At 42.6% G+C, this 18,663-nt stretch overlaps 1 protein-coding gene across 8 annotated transcripts in view; it reads right to left on the bottom strand.

Moving 5' to 3' along the window:
• SLC45A4 (solute carrier family 45 member 4) overlaps positions 1 to 18,663 on the bottom strand; it is an 87,270-nt gene that overhangs the window by 6,361 nt on the left and 62,246 nt on the right. For all 8 annotated transcript variants that reach the window (XM_017828451.1, XM_017828454.1, XM_017828449.1 and 5 more), the window contains 5 exons: positions 5,737 to 5,925; positions 3,207 to 3,386; positions 2,018 to 3,093; positions 1,817 to 1,916; positions 601 to 812 (listed from right to left, as the gene is read on the bottom strand). In XM_017828451.1, coding sequence (XP_017683940.1) covers positions 601 to 812; positions 1,817 to 1,916; positions 2,018 to 3,093; positions 3,207 to 3,386; positions 5,737 to 5,925 — 1,757 coding nt within the window. The remainder of the gene's footprint in view (positions 1 to 600; positions 813 to 1,816; positions 1,917 to 2,017; positions 3,094 to 3,206; positions 3,387 to 5,736; positions 5,926 to 18,663) is intronic.

Below are 18,663 nucleotides of genomic sequence, written 5' to 3'. Positions count from 1 at the left end.
AAGTGAGCTCCAAGATTAGGTTTTTTTAGAAAAAGATTTACATGAAACATTTGGTGGGAATTATTTTTATGATTATAAAAAGGAATCCCCCTCCCGATCCCAAAGCAGAGACGTGTTGTAATAAATGATCTTCCTGTAATTTGCAATCCAAACAGAATAGTGGTAAAAAAGAAGTAAACCTGTCCTTGTTTCCAGCAGAATCAGTTTGCCTTTTGTCTCCCCAAAATTACAGCTGCATTTCCCCACTCACCTCAATATCCAAGACTGAGTAACGCTAAAGCACCACATCCAAGACAGTAGTAACAACTATGTACATAGTAAATACTCCAATAATAATTTAATCTCTCTTTGTCTACCATATGCACCCAAATCCTTTTATACCTCAGCACAGGGTATGTGCAGTCATGACCCCCTGAGCCAACTCGATGCCAGGACCATCTGATTTCAGTACCAGCTCCTGCTATTAACTATCCATTAGAGCTTTGGCACGCATCCCAGCAAAGCAGGTATCTCCAACAATGGGATTTAGTAAATCCATTTTGCCACTGTGTTCTTCAGGGAAACAAGAATGCTCTGCCTTGATTCAAATATTCCACATACCTGTTTAATCTCATGGTATTGTCCCAGAAGCGCATAGGGGCAGTAGGAGATGCTCATGGACACTATTCCCATCGTGCTGATCATTATCATGGTGACGTACACGTTGGGGAACATGGCCATCACTGCAGTGCCAAGGGAAAAACCCAGCGTGCCCAGGATGTAGATCACTTTTATGCTCAGGTCATAGTTATCCAAATATTTCTGCAACAAGGCTGCAGAGATAAAGAATGAAACAGAAATCATAGAATCATAAAATAGTTTGGGTTGAAAGGCACCTTAAAGATCATCTAGTTCCAACCCCTCTGCCACAGGCAGGGACACCTTCCTCTAGAGCTCAGAGGCCATCCAACCTGTCCTTGAACACTTCCAGGGATGGGGCATCCACAGCTTCTCTGGGCAACCTGTTCCAGTGCCTCACCACCCTCACAGCAAAGATTTTTTCCTAATACCTAATCTAAATCTACTCTCTTTCAGTTTGAAGCCATTTCCCCTTAAATCCCAGTTTAGTCACTGAAGTTTTAGGGTGTTGATGTGGCCATGGCAGCTCGAAGTGCTATTTAGGACATGGATGCTCAGTGCCTATTTGGGTTCTCTGAGCAGCACAGCCCGGTCCTCACTGGGAAAAGGATGAATTCCTGCTTCAGGAAGAGCCCGTCCCCACTGAGCTGTGCAGACGTGCGTGCACATGTGCTGCAAAAGGCAGAATTTAAGTTTGGCAAAAACTCTCAATTTTAGAGTCTAGTCCAAGTCCAAATTATCTGCAGAATGACTTTCAGAAATACATATTTATAATTTTGATTTAAAAACAATCTTTGCAAAAACCCTCTTAACATATGCTTCAATCTTCTACCAAGCATGATTTCAGTTTCCTGATGACTCGCTAAATGCCACTCAAGATCCTTTGATTTCATTTTGTACTTTATGCCACTTCACCATCTGCTCATTTTTCCACCTCTACATTTGGAGGAACTTTTTCACATTGATTCTTAAAGAAGCCCTTCCCCTTATGACCATGTGAAATGCTTTTCCATGATATCCTTCACTCCAAACAAGGAGGTGGATGCAAACTGAAGCAAAAACTATTTCAGGGACAAGAGTTGGACTCGATGATCCTCGGTCCCTTCCAAGTAAGGATATTCTATGATGCTAAAATTCACATATTCTAATAAATACATGTTTGAGGTGCATTCCACTGTGAGATTGTGCAGTCTCCTACCCGAACAAACAGCAGCAGTAGCGGCATAAATCACCAGCCCCCAGCAGCCCATCTGAACCCCAGCGTTGTAGGCGTGCAGCTCAGTCGAGTTGGAAGGGGCCTGCAACAGACACAAACACAAATGTTGCTTTCTTGTACCCAGCACATCTCAGAAACGAGGAACCCCAAAAGCAGGTCTGCCCATGGGAACTGTCCCCTTACCTTTGGATCGCCCTGGAAGATGACCTGTCCCATGAAATCCGTGTAGAACACGGCCTCGGCGATGATGGAAAACCAAGTCAAGAGGTGACAGACGCAGAGCCTCAGCAGCTCCTTCGGCATCTTGAGCATGGACAGCCACAGGAGCCTGACGGTGGTCTCGGTCTCGCCCTCCTCGCTCTCGGTGTCCCCGCTGGAGTTGGTGGTGCCGCTCTGGTTGCGGTGGCGACACCGCTGGCGCTGCCGTTTCTGCATGTCGTAGATGTCATTCATGCTGCGCGACGACTTGATCAGCACGATGGCGTTGGCGCGGCGGAACCGGTACCGGTGGGAGCCGATCTTGCCGTAGTAGGAGAAGGTGTAGGACGGCTGCCGGTAGAACATGTGCCGCCGCCTCCGCATGGAGTTGGAAGTGCTGGATTGCTTCATGCCTATCCTGGCGTGCCCGTTGAGGAACTCTTTTGGTAGGGAGCCGTTGATGTTTGGGACTTTATCTTCGTTTAAGCGATTATCGAGCAACATCTCCTCCTCCTTCTCACTGTCCCTGAGGAAAGCAGAGAGGTGGTTGAGTTTGGACTTCATGATCTCCTGGCTTGTGTTGTGGGGAGTGTTTGGATATGAAGCATCCTGAAAAATGGAGGGTTCGATGTCGTGCAGGAAAAGCAGCTCTGATTCGATCTCCAGTGTGGCATCAGGCATGTGCAGAACCGAGTCACTCTTGCTTCTCACAATGTTCACCTCCAGGAACTCCATATTGAGATCATGCTCTGACTGAACCTCATCATGGAACATGGAAGTTCCATATGGTTCTTCCTCACTGATTACATTCAGTCGATTCAGAGGGGGGAGACTGCCACTGAATTTGACACTGGACAGTGTGTCTCCTTCCTCATCGATCCTGTCCTGCTGAGGGTTATATTGCTCCTCCTCAATGCTGAAAAGGTGGAGAGCAACGGAGACAGAGAAAATAATAGCTGCGAAGAAGAAAAGGACTTGCTGTTGAGATTTAAAAATACCACCCAAGAAGGTCTGTGTCCAGTCCAGCCCTCCTAACATATAACCAATTGCTCCTCCAAGGCCTGTGGAAGAGAGAAAAAAAAAAAGAAGTCAGTTCAGGAAAAATCAATTCAGTCACAACTTGGTCATCAGGAAGACTGATCTGCTGCCAAAAACATCTCAGCTAAGTCCATACCAGCTGAAAAGGCATGGATGTTAAGGGCCATGTCTTGCTCTTCACTGTCCACCACATCCAACAGGTAGGCCCGAATCGGCCCTTCGGTGGCATCAGCGCAGAAATCCAACACCACCACACCGAGCACCGTGAGGACTATTCCGATGGGCTGCTTGTCCGGGACGTCACCAATAGCCAGACCTGAGGGAAAACAGAAGAGGAATCTGGGCATGTCATTCAAAAAGGGAAAACTCCTAAGAGCAAGCTTAACTCCTTAAGAGAGAGGTGGCCAACAGGCTTGCTGCAAACATTCCTTTACAAAGGAGCAAAATGGCAATTTCAGTTCTTTGGTGTCATGGAAGGTCTGGGACAAAGAGTATGTTCTTATGTTCCTAAGACTGATATTTATTTTTCAGAATGTTATTTCTGCAGTATCTCTTAAATTATTTCATATTCCTCCCATGTATTCCCCTTCAGCTGCTGAAGGCTGTTTTTATAAAAGACATGGTGGGAGAGGGGAACACCAAAAATTAGATGTATCACCTGTTAGTTACAACCACAGGTAAATGCACTGCTGACAGCATTCCTGACATAGTGCTTTACATGCAAGGGTCACAGTACCCCAGGATAAACTGAAATTTAACCCCTTCGCCACTCTCTTTGCTTTTCTTAACCATTCCCACTTTCTAGATCCCTTTTTGTAAGCAAAACTTTTAAGGATGAAGCAACATGAAGGTATTTTGCATTGCAAAAGGCATCAGTCAGCTTCTGTTGACAGCACGGGATGAAATGCTTTTTGTCTGCAAAGTAGAAAGGCAGCATTAGTGTAGAGTTGGATAATTTGTCATGAGATGAACCAGTGACAAAAGTATGAAATTACTTGAATCAGAGAGATTTAGAAGTTACGCGTGCGAGGCTCTGATAAAACCATTAGTGTAACTGATGAAAATAACTGTGGAAGGAGATGAACTGGCTAAGCCACCAAGAATCATTTAAATCTCAAGTGCTGATTCCTGCATATTCAATCCTCATTTATACCAAGTGCTTTGAAGGCTGAAGAAGGTTATAAGTGTTCCAGGCTCAGCTAAGCCCTACAGCAGAAAACACCAATGGTGTCAGCGCTTTAGATCTGCTGGAAATCTGAACAGTGCAGGAGAGAGCAAGGGTTCAGTTGTCCCCTGGGACATGGTTGTATCATTATTGGGATTAGCAAACCTCTGTGCTCCTTGTTCCCCTCCCTATGACTCCTACTGCCAAAAGCCACACTAAGGAAGAGGGTCCAATACAGTGACCCCGCGGTTTTGAAGCATCTCCTGTTTCCCCAAATTGCAATTAAGACTGTAATTAACTGCAGACTAAGGGTAGGAAAGTGAACAAGAAAAATAAAAGATCAGCACAATATTTTTTGCTAATTTATTAAAAGTCTTGAAAATAAGACTATAAACTGAGCATGAGGTTTGCTTGCAGGTATCGATGGCGCCTAAACCCGAAACTCCTATATGGAACTGGGAGCTTCTTATCACTTAAAATCGTGTAAGAGGGCTACATCTAACACCCTGCAAACATCTGGAGGGGGAGGAATACGCCTTTGAGACACCACAACAAAGTACAATTGATGCCATATGATAGCAATTCAAATAAATAATATTTATTGCTTGGGTAAATTAAAAAAGCATAAGCTAAATGTCATTTATCTGAATAGTTTGTTCACTGCACTTTGCAGAAAATTGAAACCCATCATATGGCATCCCAGTCTGGCTTTAACAAGCTGAGCCAAGATAATGTTCCACTCATTTCCCTCAATTACTTTAACTTTTTCACAACAGAGCTGCACCTAACCCAAAAAAAGAGCCAAGAGGATGTTATTAGGTGCTAAGTTCCTTTCGTTTGCATCAGTCCAACCGTGATGTAAACAATTCCCCAAAGGTACTTGCTGTCACCTCTCCTGCACTAAATTTACAAAGAGATTGTAGATTAAATTCCGTAGTAAACTACGTTCAAGGGAAACTATTTTTACCAGCTTTGATGGGGGTTCAGGAAAAATTATTTTCCCACATGGTTTTTGATAAACAAATATTAACTGTGTTCTGGACTATTTCAATACTGGGTCTAAGAAAAGCACAAGAAAAAGTGAAAAGATAATTTTTGAAATAATGCTGGAAACAGGATGTGTTGCCAGATATGCATTAAAGGGAAAATGGATCACAACAGGAAACATTTCCCTGTGAACAGGTTGCTACAATTTTCCCATGTCAAGGATTGACCAAATTCGTCTCAGCGACTGCAAACATTATTCTGGCAATCGTTGTATTAATAACACTGTGCTACCAGTAACAGCCATGATTGCACAACACTCAGCACAGCAACCTGTGAGTAAGAATAAAACCACACAAGGTGGACAAAGCTCAAGTGCAGGGTTGTGGAGATCTCTCGTGATTTTAACATTAAATATGACTTACACCAACTGCAGAGCACTATCTTTACTTCCTACACTAAAACCTTAAAGCAGGTGTGTTAGGAGATACAGGCAAGGGGGGTCCTTGTTATTTACCTATAACAGAACCATTAAGGAAAAGTGCAACTCCAAAGAGGACACCAATGCAGAGGGCGAGGATGAAAGGCCGCCGGCGGCCCCAGCTCAGGGTGCAGCGGTCACTGGCCGAACCGATGAGCGGAGTGAAGATCAAGCCCAGGATGGGGCTGAGGAACCAAGTGAGGCTGTAGTATTGTTCAGGAAGACCTAAAACAAAGACAAAAACGACTGAAGGGTTATGTGGTGCACACCAAAGGTTTCACTTTAAACAGGAAATTTAGTCATACCTTTGAGAACTGTAAATTGATTAGTAATTTAACTACAGTGAATTCTCTCCCAAATTAAAAACTCAGCTGAGATTTCTTAGCAATGGTTAATAAAACAGCTAAGGAAAGCACAGATCATTTATCCTTCAAATACCTGGGCAATCAGAAGGTAACAATCAGAATATTTAAATTACTGTATCCACTAACCATTTGTGGAGTATAAAAACAAAGATTCTGGGGTGCTTGGAAGCTACCTGTTTGTCATATACTCATATCCCCTTCTCAACAAAACTTTTAAGATTCTACAGTTGAACATTATAGTGGTGCTGTTCATCTAAGGCCATCCCCATAAAGAGTCATTAAACATTTAATGGACTGAGAACGATGGAGAGAATCTGACTGTCATATGAAATGTCCAATTTCTAAGCACAAAAACTTTTTTTATAGAAGTGAACAACAGACAATAAAAAAACCAATTAGCAATTACTCATCAACTTCTAGAGAAGGTTTGTTTATCTCTACTATCCTTGGTTGTGTTTTTTTAAGAACAGAGGTGACTATTCATAGGATCAGATGGGAAAAACTTGGATTTATTACATAGCATTTATCAGGAAAAAACAACTTGTTACACATAATTTCTGGAGACTAAAGAGCCCCCAGAGCCCTGCTGTCCACGTCCCCAGCATGGCAGCAGTGGCCTGCAGATGGCAGGCTGGCCCACAGCACCAGCCAGCTCCTCTGGGCTCTGCCTCCCTCCCGTTTATCAGCACAGGGCAGGAGGGCAGGTAACCACTCTGACGTGTTTCTTAGCAAAGCATTAAAAACAAAACAATCCATTTCTTGCAGTTCAGCTGATGCCAAGATAGAAAAAGTCAGTGTCTTTATCCCAGGAAGGAAAACCATTTATTATTCAAACCCATATATGGTGAGAGTGAGCAGCATTTGACCTTTGCTGGAGAGATCAACCTGTACCTTGTGCTCCCTGTTCAGCACACTGAAGCATCCATTACCACGCAGGATTATACCAATCCCTGCCCAGAATAGCCTCTGCTGCAAATTTGGAAGTCTAATCTCCTGCTGTTTAAAGGACCACCAAATCTTGACTAGCAATGCTGACTTCTTCCATGAGATAAATCAGATTTTCCCAAGAGTGCTGCATGCTGTGTGTGATACACAGATTAAATGATAGGAAAATAAGCTAGTTTTTGGCATAAATAACTAATTTCACCATCAGAATTTGAAATCCAGGTCTGAGGCTAAGGTCTGTGTGACTGGACTCAACTTTGGCTAATGGACAAGTGAATGGCCACAGCTGCCCTGATGAGTACAGAGTTTTTGGAAGAGACTTGCCACTTCTGAAACTGCCTCATCCGTGTTTTCGGACCAAACATGCCATGTTTGGTCCAAACATTCCCCCCTGCCACAGGGGATGGCACCATGATTCAGCCACCTTTCCTTGTTCCAGGCCTGTACTGGTCAGCACTTACCATTTAAGTACTGACTCCTTTTGCACAGGTTGGGTTTGTACATGTGGCACCATGGTCACATCATGGTTCAAACCACTCCTGCTCAGCTTTTCCTACTGTTTGGTGATGTCTTGGCTGACACAGAAGTTTCAGCTGAGACACACGCTCTGTCTGTGTGTCCATATTAGGTTTAAAGCTTTTGTTCAAGAAGACACAAGTGTTGGCACTGTCCCTCCAGACCCCAATATTTGTTGGCACCACCCAGCTTCTCTTCATGAGCACTATCCTCATCAAAGGTGCAAGTCAGGAAGCCAGTAGTTCCAGTAAAAGTGCAGGGAAAACTTCCATGTCCCCGTGTTTTTAACATTCCTTTTAAATTTCACCAAGTTTAACAGCGTCCTAAGCACAAAAGCAGGTTCAGGCACTGTGTGTTGAAATGGCCCCTCACCTGCTCCAGGATGAGGATGCCGATGCTCATCAAGGCCTGAGCAGGCACAATTCACAGGGATATTTAAATAATAAATATTTAAATAATAAATATTTTAAAAAATATTTAATGATGGGGAAGAGGAAACATTTGGTTCAAGGAAAGTAAAACTAAATGGTGGGCTGGGTATGATTCATTTAGGGTGAGTTATTTTTGTGCAGGACACAGAAAAAAAAAGCAACGTGTAAATATTCATCCCACTTTGCCTCCACAAAGCCATCCTGGGAGCAGTGGTTAAGCACCAGAGGTTGCTACTGTGTGAGGCCAAAGTCACTGCAGAGTCTGTTTTAAACAAAGTGAGGAGCTGCAGCTGAACCAACACCAGGGATCTTTATTGTATGGATCACCAACATCTGGAATAACTCGATGTTGTATCACTGCATAAGTGCTGTGTGCTGAAAGCAGACATTTCTTTGCTGAATTATGTTGTGACTTGTGAATTATGAGCTGGGGCGTCTCAATCGAGCTCATCCATCAGTAAACACTTGGGAGACGTTTGGAAGGTTTTGCAGTAAATCACACAGTGGCTTTAAATAAACACAGGGGTGAGGGCTGGCAAGAGCTCTGTCACCCACATTACAAGCCTCATCCTATCTTACATGAATAAACAACCTTAAATAGACAGATTTAAGAAAAATGAACATAATTAAGAGATTCTCTTTTAACATTCCAACATCCATTGAGACAACCAACTCATTTTAATGGAGACTCTGAGCAGAAACAACAAGGAAACTCTGGTATATGAGGAAGAAGCAATAGGAGAGGGCATATCCAGGGACACCAGGGGCTGGCACAGCTCCCTGTCCCTCTGTCCTTGAGGGACTTTGTCTCCAGTCTGCAATGACAATTCTTTGTGGTGTATAGAAATTTTAGAAAAAAAAGATCTGGAAACACATAATCCATTTGAAATGATGATTCAAAATGACATGTGCAGAGAATTAAAAACTGTTTACAAATATTTGTCCTTCAACTGTAAAACCTGCACATTTCTAAACTGGACAGATAGGTATTTTTTTATGCTTTACAGCCACAGTTAACTGTCATAAAAATGTCCTAAAATTATTTAAAAACACTCCGTACTTGACTTCAAGTACTTACTAAAAATGTTATAACTCAAAATCAGATTAAGGTATGCATTCTGCTTTGACTTTACAGGCCAGTAAAAGAAAGGAAAGAAGGGTTTTTACCCAACCTCTGTTACATGCCTAAAATCAAGGATTTTTACCTTTCCATGTATGAGTCAGAGGAGAGGGACTGAAATACTTTCTTGGGAAGGCTTTATTTTCACTGACTGAAAAGGGTGATCTTCCTAACATCTAAGTATTATAAATAAAAGCCTAAATCTAAATATTTACAGTGAAAATGGCTTACTTTGCAAGAGGTGTGAATCTCAGTGATCTCAGAATAGAACTATGGATGTAGCTTTCATGGAAGGGTAAAAAGGACACTTAAAACTCCACAAACATTATGTTTGGAGTCCCTTCTTTAGACAAACCACTTTGATATTTTTTTACTGAACTACTCGTTAGCAGCAGTTTCTATATCTAGAAAAAAGAGGCCACAATAAAAATCTATACGGGAATTAATAGCTCCATGCCAAGAAAAATGGAAGAATTTCTAAAAAGTTTTTGAGTGCTCCCCCAAGTAAACAGGAAAGGGATAACTTTCAAGTGAAACACGAGCCATTCCCACAGATTGTGTAATGGGAATCGTCAATATGAGCACAACCTGCTTTTTCTCCTGCTGGAGAAGCCATGCCATGGGACTGCTTCCACAGCCTAAGTGGCAGAGCTCTGACAAACTGCATTCCAAGGGTAAGCCAGCAGTTCATAAAATCATCACGTGTGTTTTACATACAGTGGTGCAGAATTCAAAACAGTTATAATTTATTAAGTGTACGGCTTTACTAGTAAGTATGTAAACTGTGAGGTCCTCACATCAGAATTTAGTTGGTTACTTGAGTGGAAAACTACAGAGTGGGGTTAGAGAAGATTCCTGATGGGAAGGGGTGCTCATGAAAGCTAAACTACAGCAGTATAAGAACAATTAATTTGCTGGCAGAAGAATTCCCTCCTGAACCTGTCTGAGACTCCTCACCTGAGCAATGTACAGGCGGAGCAATCATTTTAGCACTTGGCAGTGAAGTGAATTATCCAGGGTTTCCTTTAATGTTTGCTTCCTATATCTAGAAGTTGAGATGTGTTATTGATATGCTCAGTCTGCCCAGTCCACCAAAACTCTGAGAGTTCTGGTGCCCAGGAGAGCCTTTTCTCTCTGCACAGATTTAGGTGTCACCTGATGTCTGTGCACTGTTGCTGTGGGAAGTCAGACTTTTTTAAAGCTCACAGCCCTGTTCTACCATGAGATTTCCAGGAAAGAGCATTCCAAGGCACTGAGCGTGACCCCCCCTGCCCCACAAAGTAAGACTTCAAAACGTACCCCGCAGATGTTCTTTCTAAAATTCACACTTCGTGCTGGCAGAGCCTCCAGGACCTTAATCCTTTCAACAGCAGCTTTAGTGCTAGACATTCTCATATAAATGAGAAAGTTCCAGACAGACAAGGAGAACTCCAACCCCAAAATACTTTTTTTCCCTTAAAAGAGGCTGTTCTGGTTTTAGTACCTCGAATGTCTGCGTACATGATATGCATATTTAGGTTGGCATGCGTGGTTTGGCAGGAGAAGCAAAAGAAATAAGACTGAAAATTGAAATACTTGAAGAGATTGTGTATGTGTACATATGTATGTGTGTGTATGTGTGTGTGTGTGTATAAATAACAGAAAAACCCCCAAGTCTTCCAGAGGTTTTCTGCCTCACAAGAATGAGCTCCAATAATGAAACTTGATAGAAATTCTGTCTGCAAGGGCGTTAGAAAGTTGTGGAAGGTAATTACATGTCCTTCCTCTGTATACATATGCTGCTACACCTACAGAAATTCATAATTTTATGCAATATTTTAAAATAGGAAGACAGTTCAGAAGGTAGCCAAGCCAGTACAAGACAACAATAAACAGAAATGTGGGGATAGAGGGAATGTTTTGACACCAAGAAGTTCCTTCTGACGCCCCCATCCAGTGGCAAGGACTCGGATGGAGTGTGTATTTTAAATAACTTGGCTACAGGGATGTGCTGGGCCAGCAGCCCTTCAGCATCCAGGCTCTGACGTGCACAACAGATGCAGGGATGCTGCTTTTGACTGGATTTCAGGGCAGCACTGCCCAGCCAAGAGCTTGTCATCCATGTGACAGCCTTGCCACAGCCTCCTGCAGCCAAATGTGAAACGTCCCAACTGCTGAGAGCTGCTGCATCCACCTGGAACAGGCTGCAGCTCGGCTGGGACTGATTTTGTATGGCCAAGAGCGGCTCCACACAGCATGTGCCTTCACCAAAGACTGCTGAGACTCACATACAGACTGGAAGGCCAAAGCAGCTGCATCCCATTACCAGTTTGATGCTGTTCCTTTATTTTGTCTGTAATTTTCCACCACCACGCTTGCCTTGCCAGGTAGCAGTTCTTACAGCAAAACCACTATAGGCCAGCTTGGAAAAGCATCCATCCCAGCAGCCTCACGGGGGAGGAATTAAAAAAAAACCTTGAGGATTATTATTTAGCCTTTTACTGACAGCTAATCTGAGGAAACACCGAGGAGGAAAAAAACATATTGGATAAACAAGGTTAGTATTTGTGAACTGAATGTGGAGCAGGTCACAAGGCAGACTCCAAAGTCTCATACAAATCAGTGAGAAAAAGAGCAAAACACAACAACAGCTTCTGTGAGCAGCGACAACTGCCACTGAGACCCTTGTAATATGGCATTTCCCAGCCAGCTACAAACAAACAGGACACTGGCTTCTAGTAAATAAGGGTTTGTTTTTTCCCAGACAAAAAAAGTGCCCAACAATAGTGGGACCAGCACTGCTCACGGTTCACAGGAAATGCTCACTGTGTCACCATCAGTCTAAGGGCTGCGTGAGGTCACGAGTTACATGGAAGAAAGATTAAGTCACATGCAGCAGTTTCTATTCAAAACCTCTTTTTGATAAGTTCTATTGGGGGAAAAATAGTTCTTTATAAGCTTAACAATAAGATCTGATATGGGAATAGGATGCTAAGGTCCTATTTTCATTTGTCAGAAATCATCACCTAGAGACTTTGTTTATACACTTTAAGTAAACACCATACAAATTTCTGAACGAACACAAGAAGTTGTTCATGCCCTGCAAATACTTTCTGTTCCACAATTTCATTCCTGTATAAAATACTGTGTGCTACTAAAAATGTTTCACATTGATCTGCTTAAAAATGCATTGCTTATACAAGCTGCTTTGGTTAAGGCTGGGTTTTTTAGGAGTGTAGCAAGCAGAACCAATGCTTGTCAAAGAGCTGTGGAAAAGTTTGAATCCCGGTATCTGCTTTTCATCTTATACAACAAAATTGTAGAAACCACTGCAAACTCGAGCAGTTTAGTCTATATGAGGCATGGGGGCTTCATCATTACACAAAGGTACCCAAATATGCACTCTCTTATATTTAAAATAAAAATGCAGTTGCCACACATTTGGGTCATAGAATAAAAGTCATAGAAGGGTTTGACTTGGAAGGGACCTTCAAGACCAGGTCATTTCAACTCCCCAGCCATGGGCAGGGACACTTTCCACTAGAACAGGTTGCTCAGAGCCCCAGGGCCTTGAACACTTCCAGGGATGGGCCATCCAAAACTTCTCTGGGCAACCTCCCTCTGGGTCGCCCAGAGAAACTGCAAACAAGCTGCAATGCCTGTTTTGACAACTTCATCACCATGAAACTTTGACCACAAATCCTTTGGTTCTTGCTATCTCCCCTCAGATTTTAGGACTTTTAATGGCTTAGAGCTTGTGTGGGACTTTGAGCTGCCAAAAAAAACCCCATTCCTGAGCCAATATATGTTGAATCAATGCACTGGGAATAGGCTTGACTGGTGGTCTGAGCACTACTGGTGTACAGTCAGCAATTGTACATAGAGTTTGTTGCACCCATGAGAAACCACCTTTTAACTTCTGGATTGAAATAGGACTTCTGACCAACAGGGAAGGGATATGAAAAAGCACAGTAATTTCTCCTGGTGTCCATTATCATGATTTGAGTAGTGACAATACAAGCTTTTAGGAAGGAAATAATTTTAAAATGCTACTTGAAATCAGAGTCTGGTAGCACAGGAGACAACACGGACTCTAATTTGCACCCCAAATGTTACAGTATCTTGCAGAAGAAATGAAGCCTTATACTGGACTTGATTTTTATGTGGAAAGTTTTGCTTTTCATTCAGTGACTCCTGCTCAGCCTGTGTAAGACACTTCCTCAAGCCAAGCATTTGCTCAGAAGCCACTCGGAACAAGCAGCAAACAGCACAACAACATTGGAGAAAAATTATACTGATCAATACTTGTGATCAAAGGCTCAGTTTATTTGCACAAGCTCAGGAGGAAGAGCTCAGAGCAAAAATGAAGTTTTTCATTGCTGCTGGCTTTGTACATTAAAATGATTGCCCAGCAAGCTGTCAGGCATCTTTATTTGCTCAGTGTTTCGGGAGCGACCTACTGCATAAACATCACATAAAACAGGAGCAATATCAAAACTGTGGCTTCAATCTTCCCACTGGTAAAATTCACATCCTGAAATTCCTCTTGTGCCTGTCAAATCTTCTGCTTAGCCTGCAACATTCACGAGCTGTCAGCACATTATATGCATCTCATAGGCAGGAGGACGTGCACCCGGCAAGCTGAACACACTTTTCTGGAGCACAAACATCACCCACTTGCAAGAAGTCTCTCCTCTCCCTCCTCCTCCTCCTGGTTAGCTCCGTGCAAAAGAGGAATTTGTTCTGGGACATGAGAGTGGAGGGATAAATGCCTCCATTTGGATGGGGTTATGAGCACCGAGGGAGTGATAAGCAAGAGAACAGATCATTAATAGGAATATTACAAGGACATAAATAGCATAGTACTTCAAAAGGACTGAAATCCAAAGGCAAAATGCAGAAAATTCTTCCCAAAACGACCATCACAAGTCAGCTGGAGCCCACCTGGAATGCTTGGGGAAAAAACCACAGGACCAAAGAGACACTTTGCAGGGGAGAGGACCAGGGCATGTCTGTCATCCTCTTCCAGGACAGGAAACTGCTCCCTGCATTGCTGTGGCATCCAAACCTCTTACAGCACATTCAGGCCTTTAAAATGCACTCACATGTCTGCTTTTGCTACTCCTTGTCATAAGGACAAGATTATAGACAAAATCTGAATCTACATTAGAGATACAGGAACAAATAATTAGGAAAATTAAAATAATGACATTAGGTTTGAGATGCAGGAAAACTGCCCAACATTTCCTTAAAACTTGTATTTCAAATTTTAAATTTCCTCAGGAGTTGGATGCAAACAAGCCACACTGTTACAGCAGAAACAAATTCCAAAAATTTGGAAACTATTAACGTGCCATGTCTGCACTTAGACTAGAGCGACCCATTTTGAAAGACCAACCAAACTGGTAATAAAACAAAGCTCTTGCTCTTCAACAGCTTCAGTACAGAAATATTAGTGTGGTGTTTCACATACAGAGTTCTGGAGGTGCTTTTAAGCTGCAGAAGAGTAATATCTCCTTCTGGCAAAGCTCTTCTGCCTTTTGAAATCCCCCATGCAACAGCATGCCAGCAGCAACCACGGTGGGTTAAATAACACTTCTGGAAAATGGAATTAAGGAAATAAGTGACAGGCCTCTTAAAGGATTTCATCATCCAGCTCTCCCATTTTCTGTCTCTGCTCAATTAATGCTTCTCAGCCTCCTACAACTGTCCTCCCCTTCTCATATTTGGCAACCGTGGGAGCCGTCAGTGTTTCATTAAGCTCTGCTCCTCCTCTGCCCTTCTGCCAAAGTTGTAGAAAGGTTTATGTGGCTTCCCTGACAATCTCTGGTTATAACCCAGTTTTATGGTGCTGTGTCAGGAAAGAGAAGCGCATGTTAGGAGAAGGGAGCCAAAGGTATGTGTGGAAGGGGGGAAAGGGGAAGCAAAAGCCTGAGAACAGCTGAGGTTTGAGGCATCAGAGAGAGAACACCAGGGCTGATCTACAGGCAGGCAAATGTGGTTTTCCTTTCAGCATGATCACAAATGCTGCCAAGTACAGCTTTTAAAGCTTCAATTATTTATTTTAAAGTTTCTAACCCTCCTACTAACCTACTTCCACGGGAGTAACCTGCAGTAATTCAGGTAGAAGTAAGCTATTTCTAGCTTTCCGCCCTTACAACAATCCAGTTTTCTACTTCCTTATCCATTATTGGCATATATGTCTGTTACTTGATTTATTTGCTACTCCTGCTGCTGCTGAAGAGGAAAAAACAAAGAATCAACTGCTGTTGTAGATTTTTTTATTATAGCTAATTAGCAATTCCTATAGGTTCCACGGAATTATATCCTTATCAAACTCATGGTATTTATTTTTGCCAGGGTACATTCAGACCAGTGAGAAGTGCCAGGTTTACTTAAGCCAGAAGCTGAACGTTTTAAGCACAAACACTGAGAGTGCCAAACAAGCTTTCCCAATGCTGCAGCAGGTAAATAAGCTCCAGAGAGAGCAAGGAAAAAACATTGCCAAGAGCTCCTATTGACTGCTGAAGCAGATTCACTTGAGTTTTCTAGATTATCTGTGCCATCCTTTTTGGCTCTTGGGAAACTTGTTTTTAACTTTTCTTCCTCTCTCACTTATTAACCAATATTTAGAAATATATCACTTTGACACTAATAAGAAATTTGCATCACAGTGCTTTAATGAGCTGAAATGGAATATAGATTAAATTTGATGCAACTTTTAATGTGCTGAACCAGCAGGAATAAAAAAATTTCGTTTTAACCACTACTGCAGAGCAGTTTTAAGGGTATAACAGAGGTGTTTACATCAAATAAAAAGCTGAAAACTTTCTTCCCTGTTCCAGAAAAACACAGGCTGTGTTCTCTATAATAGAACCACCCGAGGCTGACTTCACAATGTCAATGTATTTATTCCCAGCCTGTCTCTCCTGTCACTGGCCAGTTGAGCAAGCTGCAGATACAGAAGAACTGAAAGGTCACGCACACAAACATCACCAGCATCCATTTCCCATCACTCCCAAGGGTCTTAATGTATGCAGCCCCGTGTTTGAAGGCAGCAATCAATAAGCCCTTTCCCCACACTGATCCTTCCCTCGCCCTTACGGGATGTAATTAAAATGCATCAGCTGTACGTGATGCCCCAGTTCATTACGTAACTCTGCAGCACTTCCCTGCTCGTCTCACTGCAAGATTACACATCAATTACTGTGACATGTGTTGCCTGAAGATATGCAGCATCCCAGTTTATCCAAAGCTCAATAGGGCCTTTCGTCACCACTTCCAGAGTATAGGCACATTTATAAACAAAGGCACTTTGGGTTCAAAATGCCTTTAGAATTCCCAAACTCAAGAGGCTCTCACATATACAACAGAAAATTTGTCAGCACGACTTCGAGCAACCTGTGCTGTGAATTGACATTGGAGCTTTTGTTGCAGTGATTAACACGTTAATACCCTGGGATATGACCATCTACTTACACAACTGAGTCAAATCCTAACCAAAAACTCGTGTTAATACCTATTGTTTTTCTCCAAGTTGATCCAAACCTGACCTGTTAACTCTGGGTACTCAACCCAGATTGAACCAAACCTCCCACTGCCTAAAAAAATCTGGTTAACGAACAAAGTTTCACCTTAAGAACAAGTTTTCTATTAAAATCATACTTGCTTAACAGAGACCTATTCAATAGGGGGGTGTCCACAGCACTATGAGGCAGCAGCAGGTGCAGCCTGAGCCCCTGGAGCTCTGGTCCTGTTCTGCTCCACAGGGCAAGCAGTTTGTGTCCGAGGGAAGCTTTGACTGCCCTTCCACACTGCACTATCCAGACCCCGAGAGGAGGTGAAAGCCTGACTGACAAAACTGAGCAAGGGCAAGGTGAAGAGCACAGCTCAGACATCCCAAATTTTCTGACACTCGCTCACAGTCAAGGTTTTTAAACCACTGTTGTAGCAAACACTGAGCTGGAAGGCATCACCTGGATATTAATTCCCATTCACTGCAGCACAAGTTTACCCCTGATGTGTCCGTTCCACCCCACTGACCCCCAAGCCCTCGGGAATCATAAAGGATCTGGTTCATGCTGCCAAACAAATGACTGGCATATACACAGCCCAGCATGGCATCTGGGCAGTGTATCCAGGAACAGAACTTGGAAAAGGAAGGCAAGCAGACTTGAGGGTAGCCAAAAAAGTATTTTTTTGTTGAGCAGGCAGCCAGATGGAGTTGGGTCAGTACGATATTTGCGCCCTTGAATTGCAAACAGCAAGGAAAACAGTTCATTTCCAGCCTTGAGAGTAAAACCCAAGGAGCTTGTCTCTGCACATTGATAAAAGTCATCCTCTCCTTCCCCAATTTTTAGGCTTGACTACACTCTTGGAAGCCATGTGAACACAGTGACTCAAGGAGGTGGTTCTTGGCATGTGTACCCCTGCAGACACCATCTGAGAACCTTCATCTTCCCAAGGATTACTGACCAGACAGTTGATCTTTACCTTTCATCCGGGATCACAATTTCATAGTCCTTTTAAGGGTCAGTGGATGGTACAAGCAGCTCCTTCTATAATTACCCTGCCTGAACCCAACACAAAAAATAGCTAATAAACATTATAGATACACAATAGACACTTCATATTCTAGAAGTAATTTTTTTATCCAGCTAGAAATGCCCAAACTGCCAGAGGGGGAAAAAAGCTGAATTGATCCTACCTACACTCCTTAGGCCATTGTCATCATGAGGTCTCAAAGCGCTTTACTCCCCTTTTCAATACTCAAAGCCTCCCAAAAAGGCACCATTCCCATAACAGGTTTACAAAAAGTGTATTGTTAATTGTTACCATGCTGAAAAACCAACCTTCTGGCCTTTCTAAAGGATTTTGGACTATAGGTTTGTTTATGCTGGGAATAAACACTCTGCCTGGGATCACTTTAGTCAGAACTGCGCTACTGGGAAGCTCTACCAGCTAAAGGTTCAGCAGAGAATGGTAGCACATTTCCTTTTAAATTATTTGCTGTTTTAAAAGTACTGCTGAATTATATGAATGAATACATAAAGAAACACGCTGATTCCTCTAACACATTATTCACTGTATGCTTAAAAAACCCAGCAACAGAGGAATTTTGCAAATAACCCATACTAAGCTCCTAAAGAGAAACTGCATTCCTCTACACAGTTGCCTTTATTGAGGTTAATTCCTCATGTGGCTATATCAAGCAGAACATAAATCCTATTAGTGCTTTCCCTGTTTGCTTCAACAAATGAACTGCAGGTTGGAGTTTTCAGGCAGAGCTTTCCATGTAGACCATTGCTCCAGCAAAAACACTGCAGTTCACCAGTGGTTTTAATCTCTAGATGTAAAAATGCTGGAGAGGACTATGAGACAAAGAGTTTTAATCAACTGAGGGTGTCTCCCCACAAAAAATGTGTATTTCCCCTATAGCTATTCATGCCATCAACCACCCACGTTGTGGGTGAAGCATTATAGAAAATCATCCTCTCAGATGAAATTTTGGGGCTGATTAGACAGTGTTGGTGTTTATGGAGCCTGTCTTTAACTTTCAAACTTTCCTACACTTGCATGTGTTGGCTTGAACATTAACTTACATGGA

The sequence above is a fragment of the Lepidothrix coronata genome, unplaced genomic scaffold, assembly GCF_001604755.1.
Source record: "Lepidothrix coronata isolate B3197 unplaced genomic scaffold, Lepidothrix_coronata-1.0 Scaffold148, whole genome shotgun sequence".
Classification (NCBI taxonomy): Eukaryota; Metazoa; Chordata; class Aves; order Passeriformes; family Pipridae; genus Lepidothrix; species Lepidothrix coronata.
Note: the sequence above shows the minus strand (reverse complement) of the source record. Positions and strands in the feature narration are given on the sequence as shown.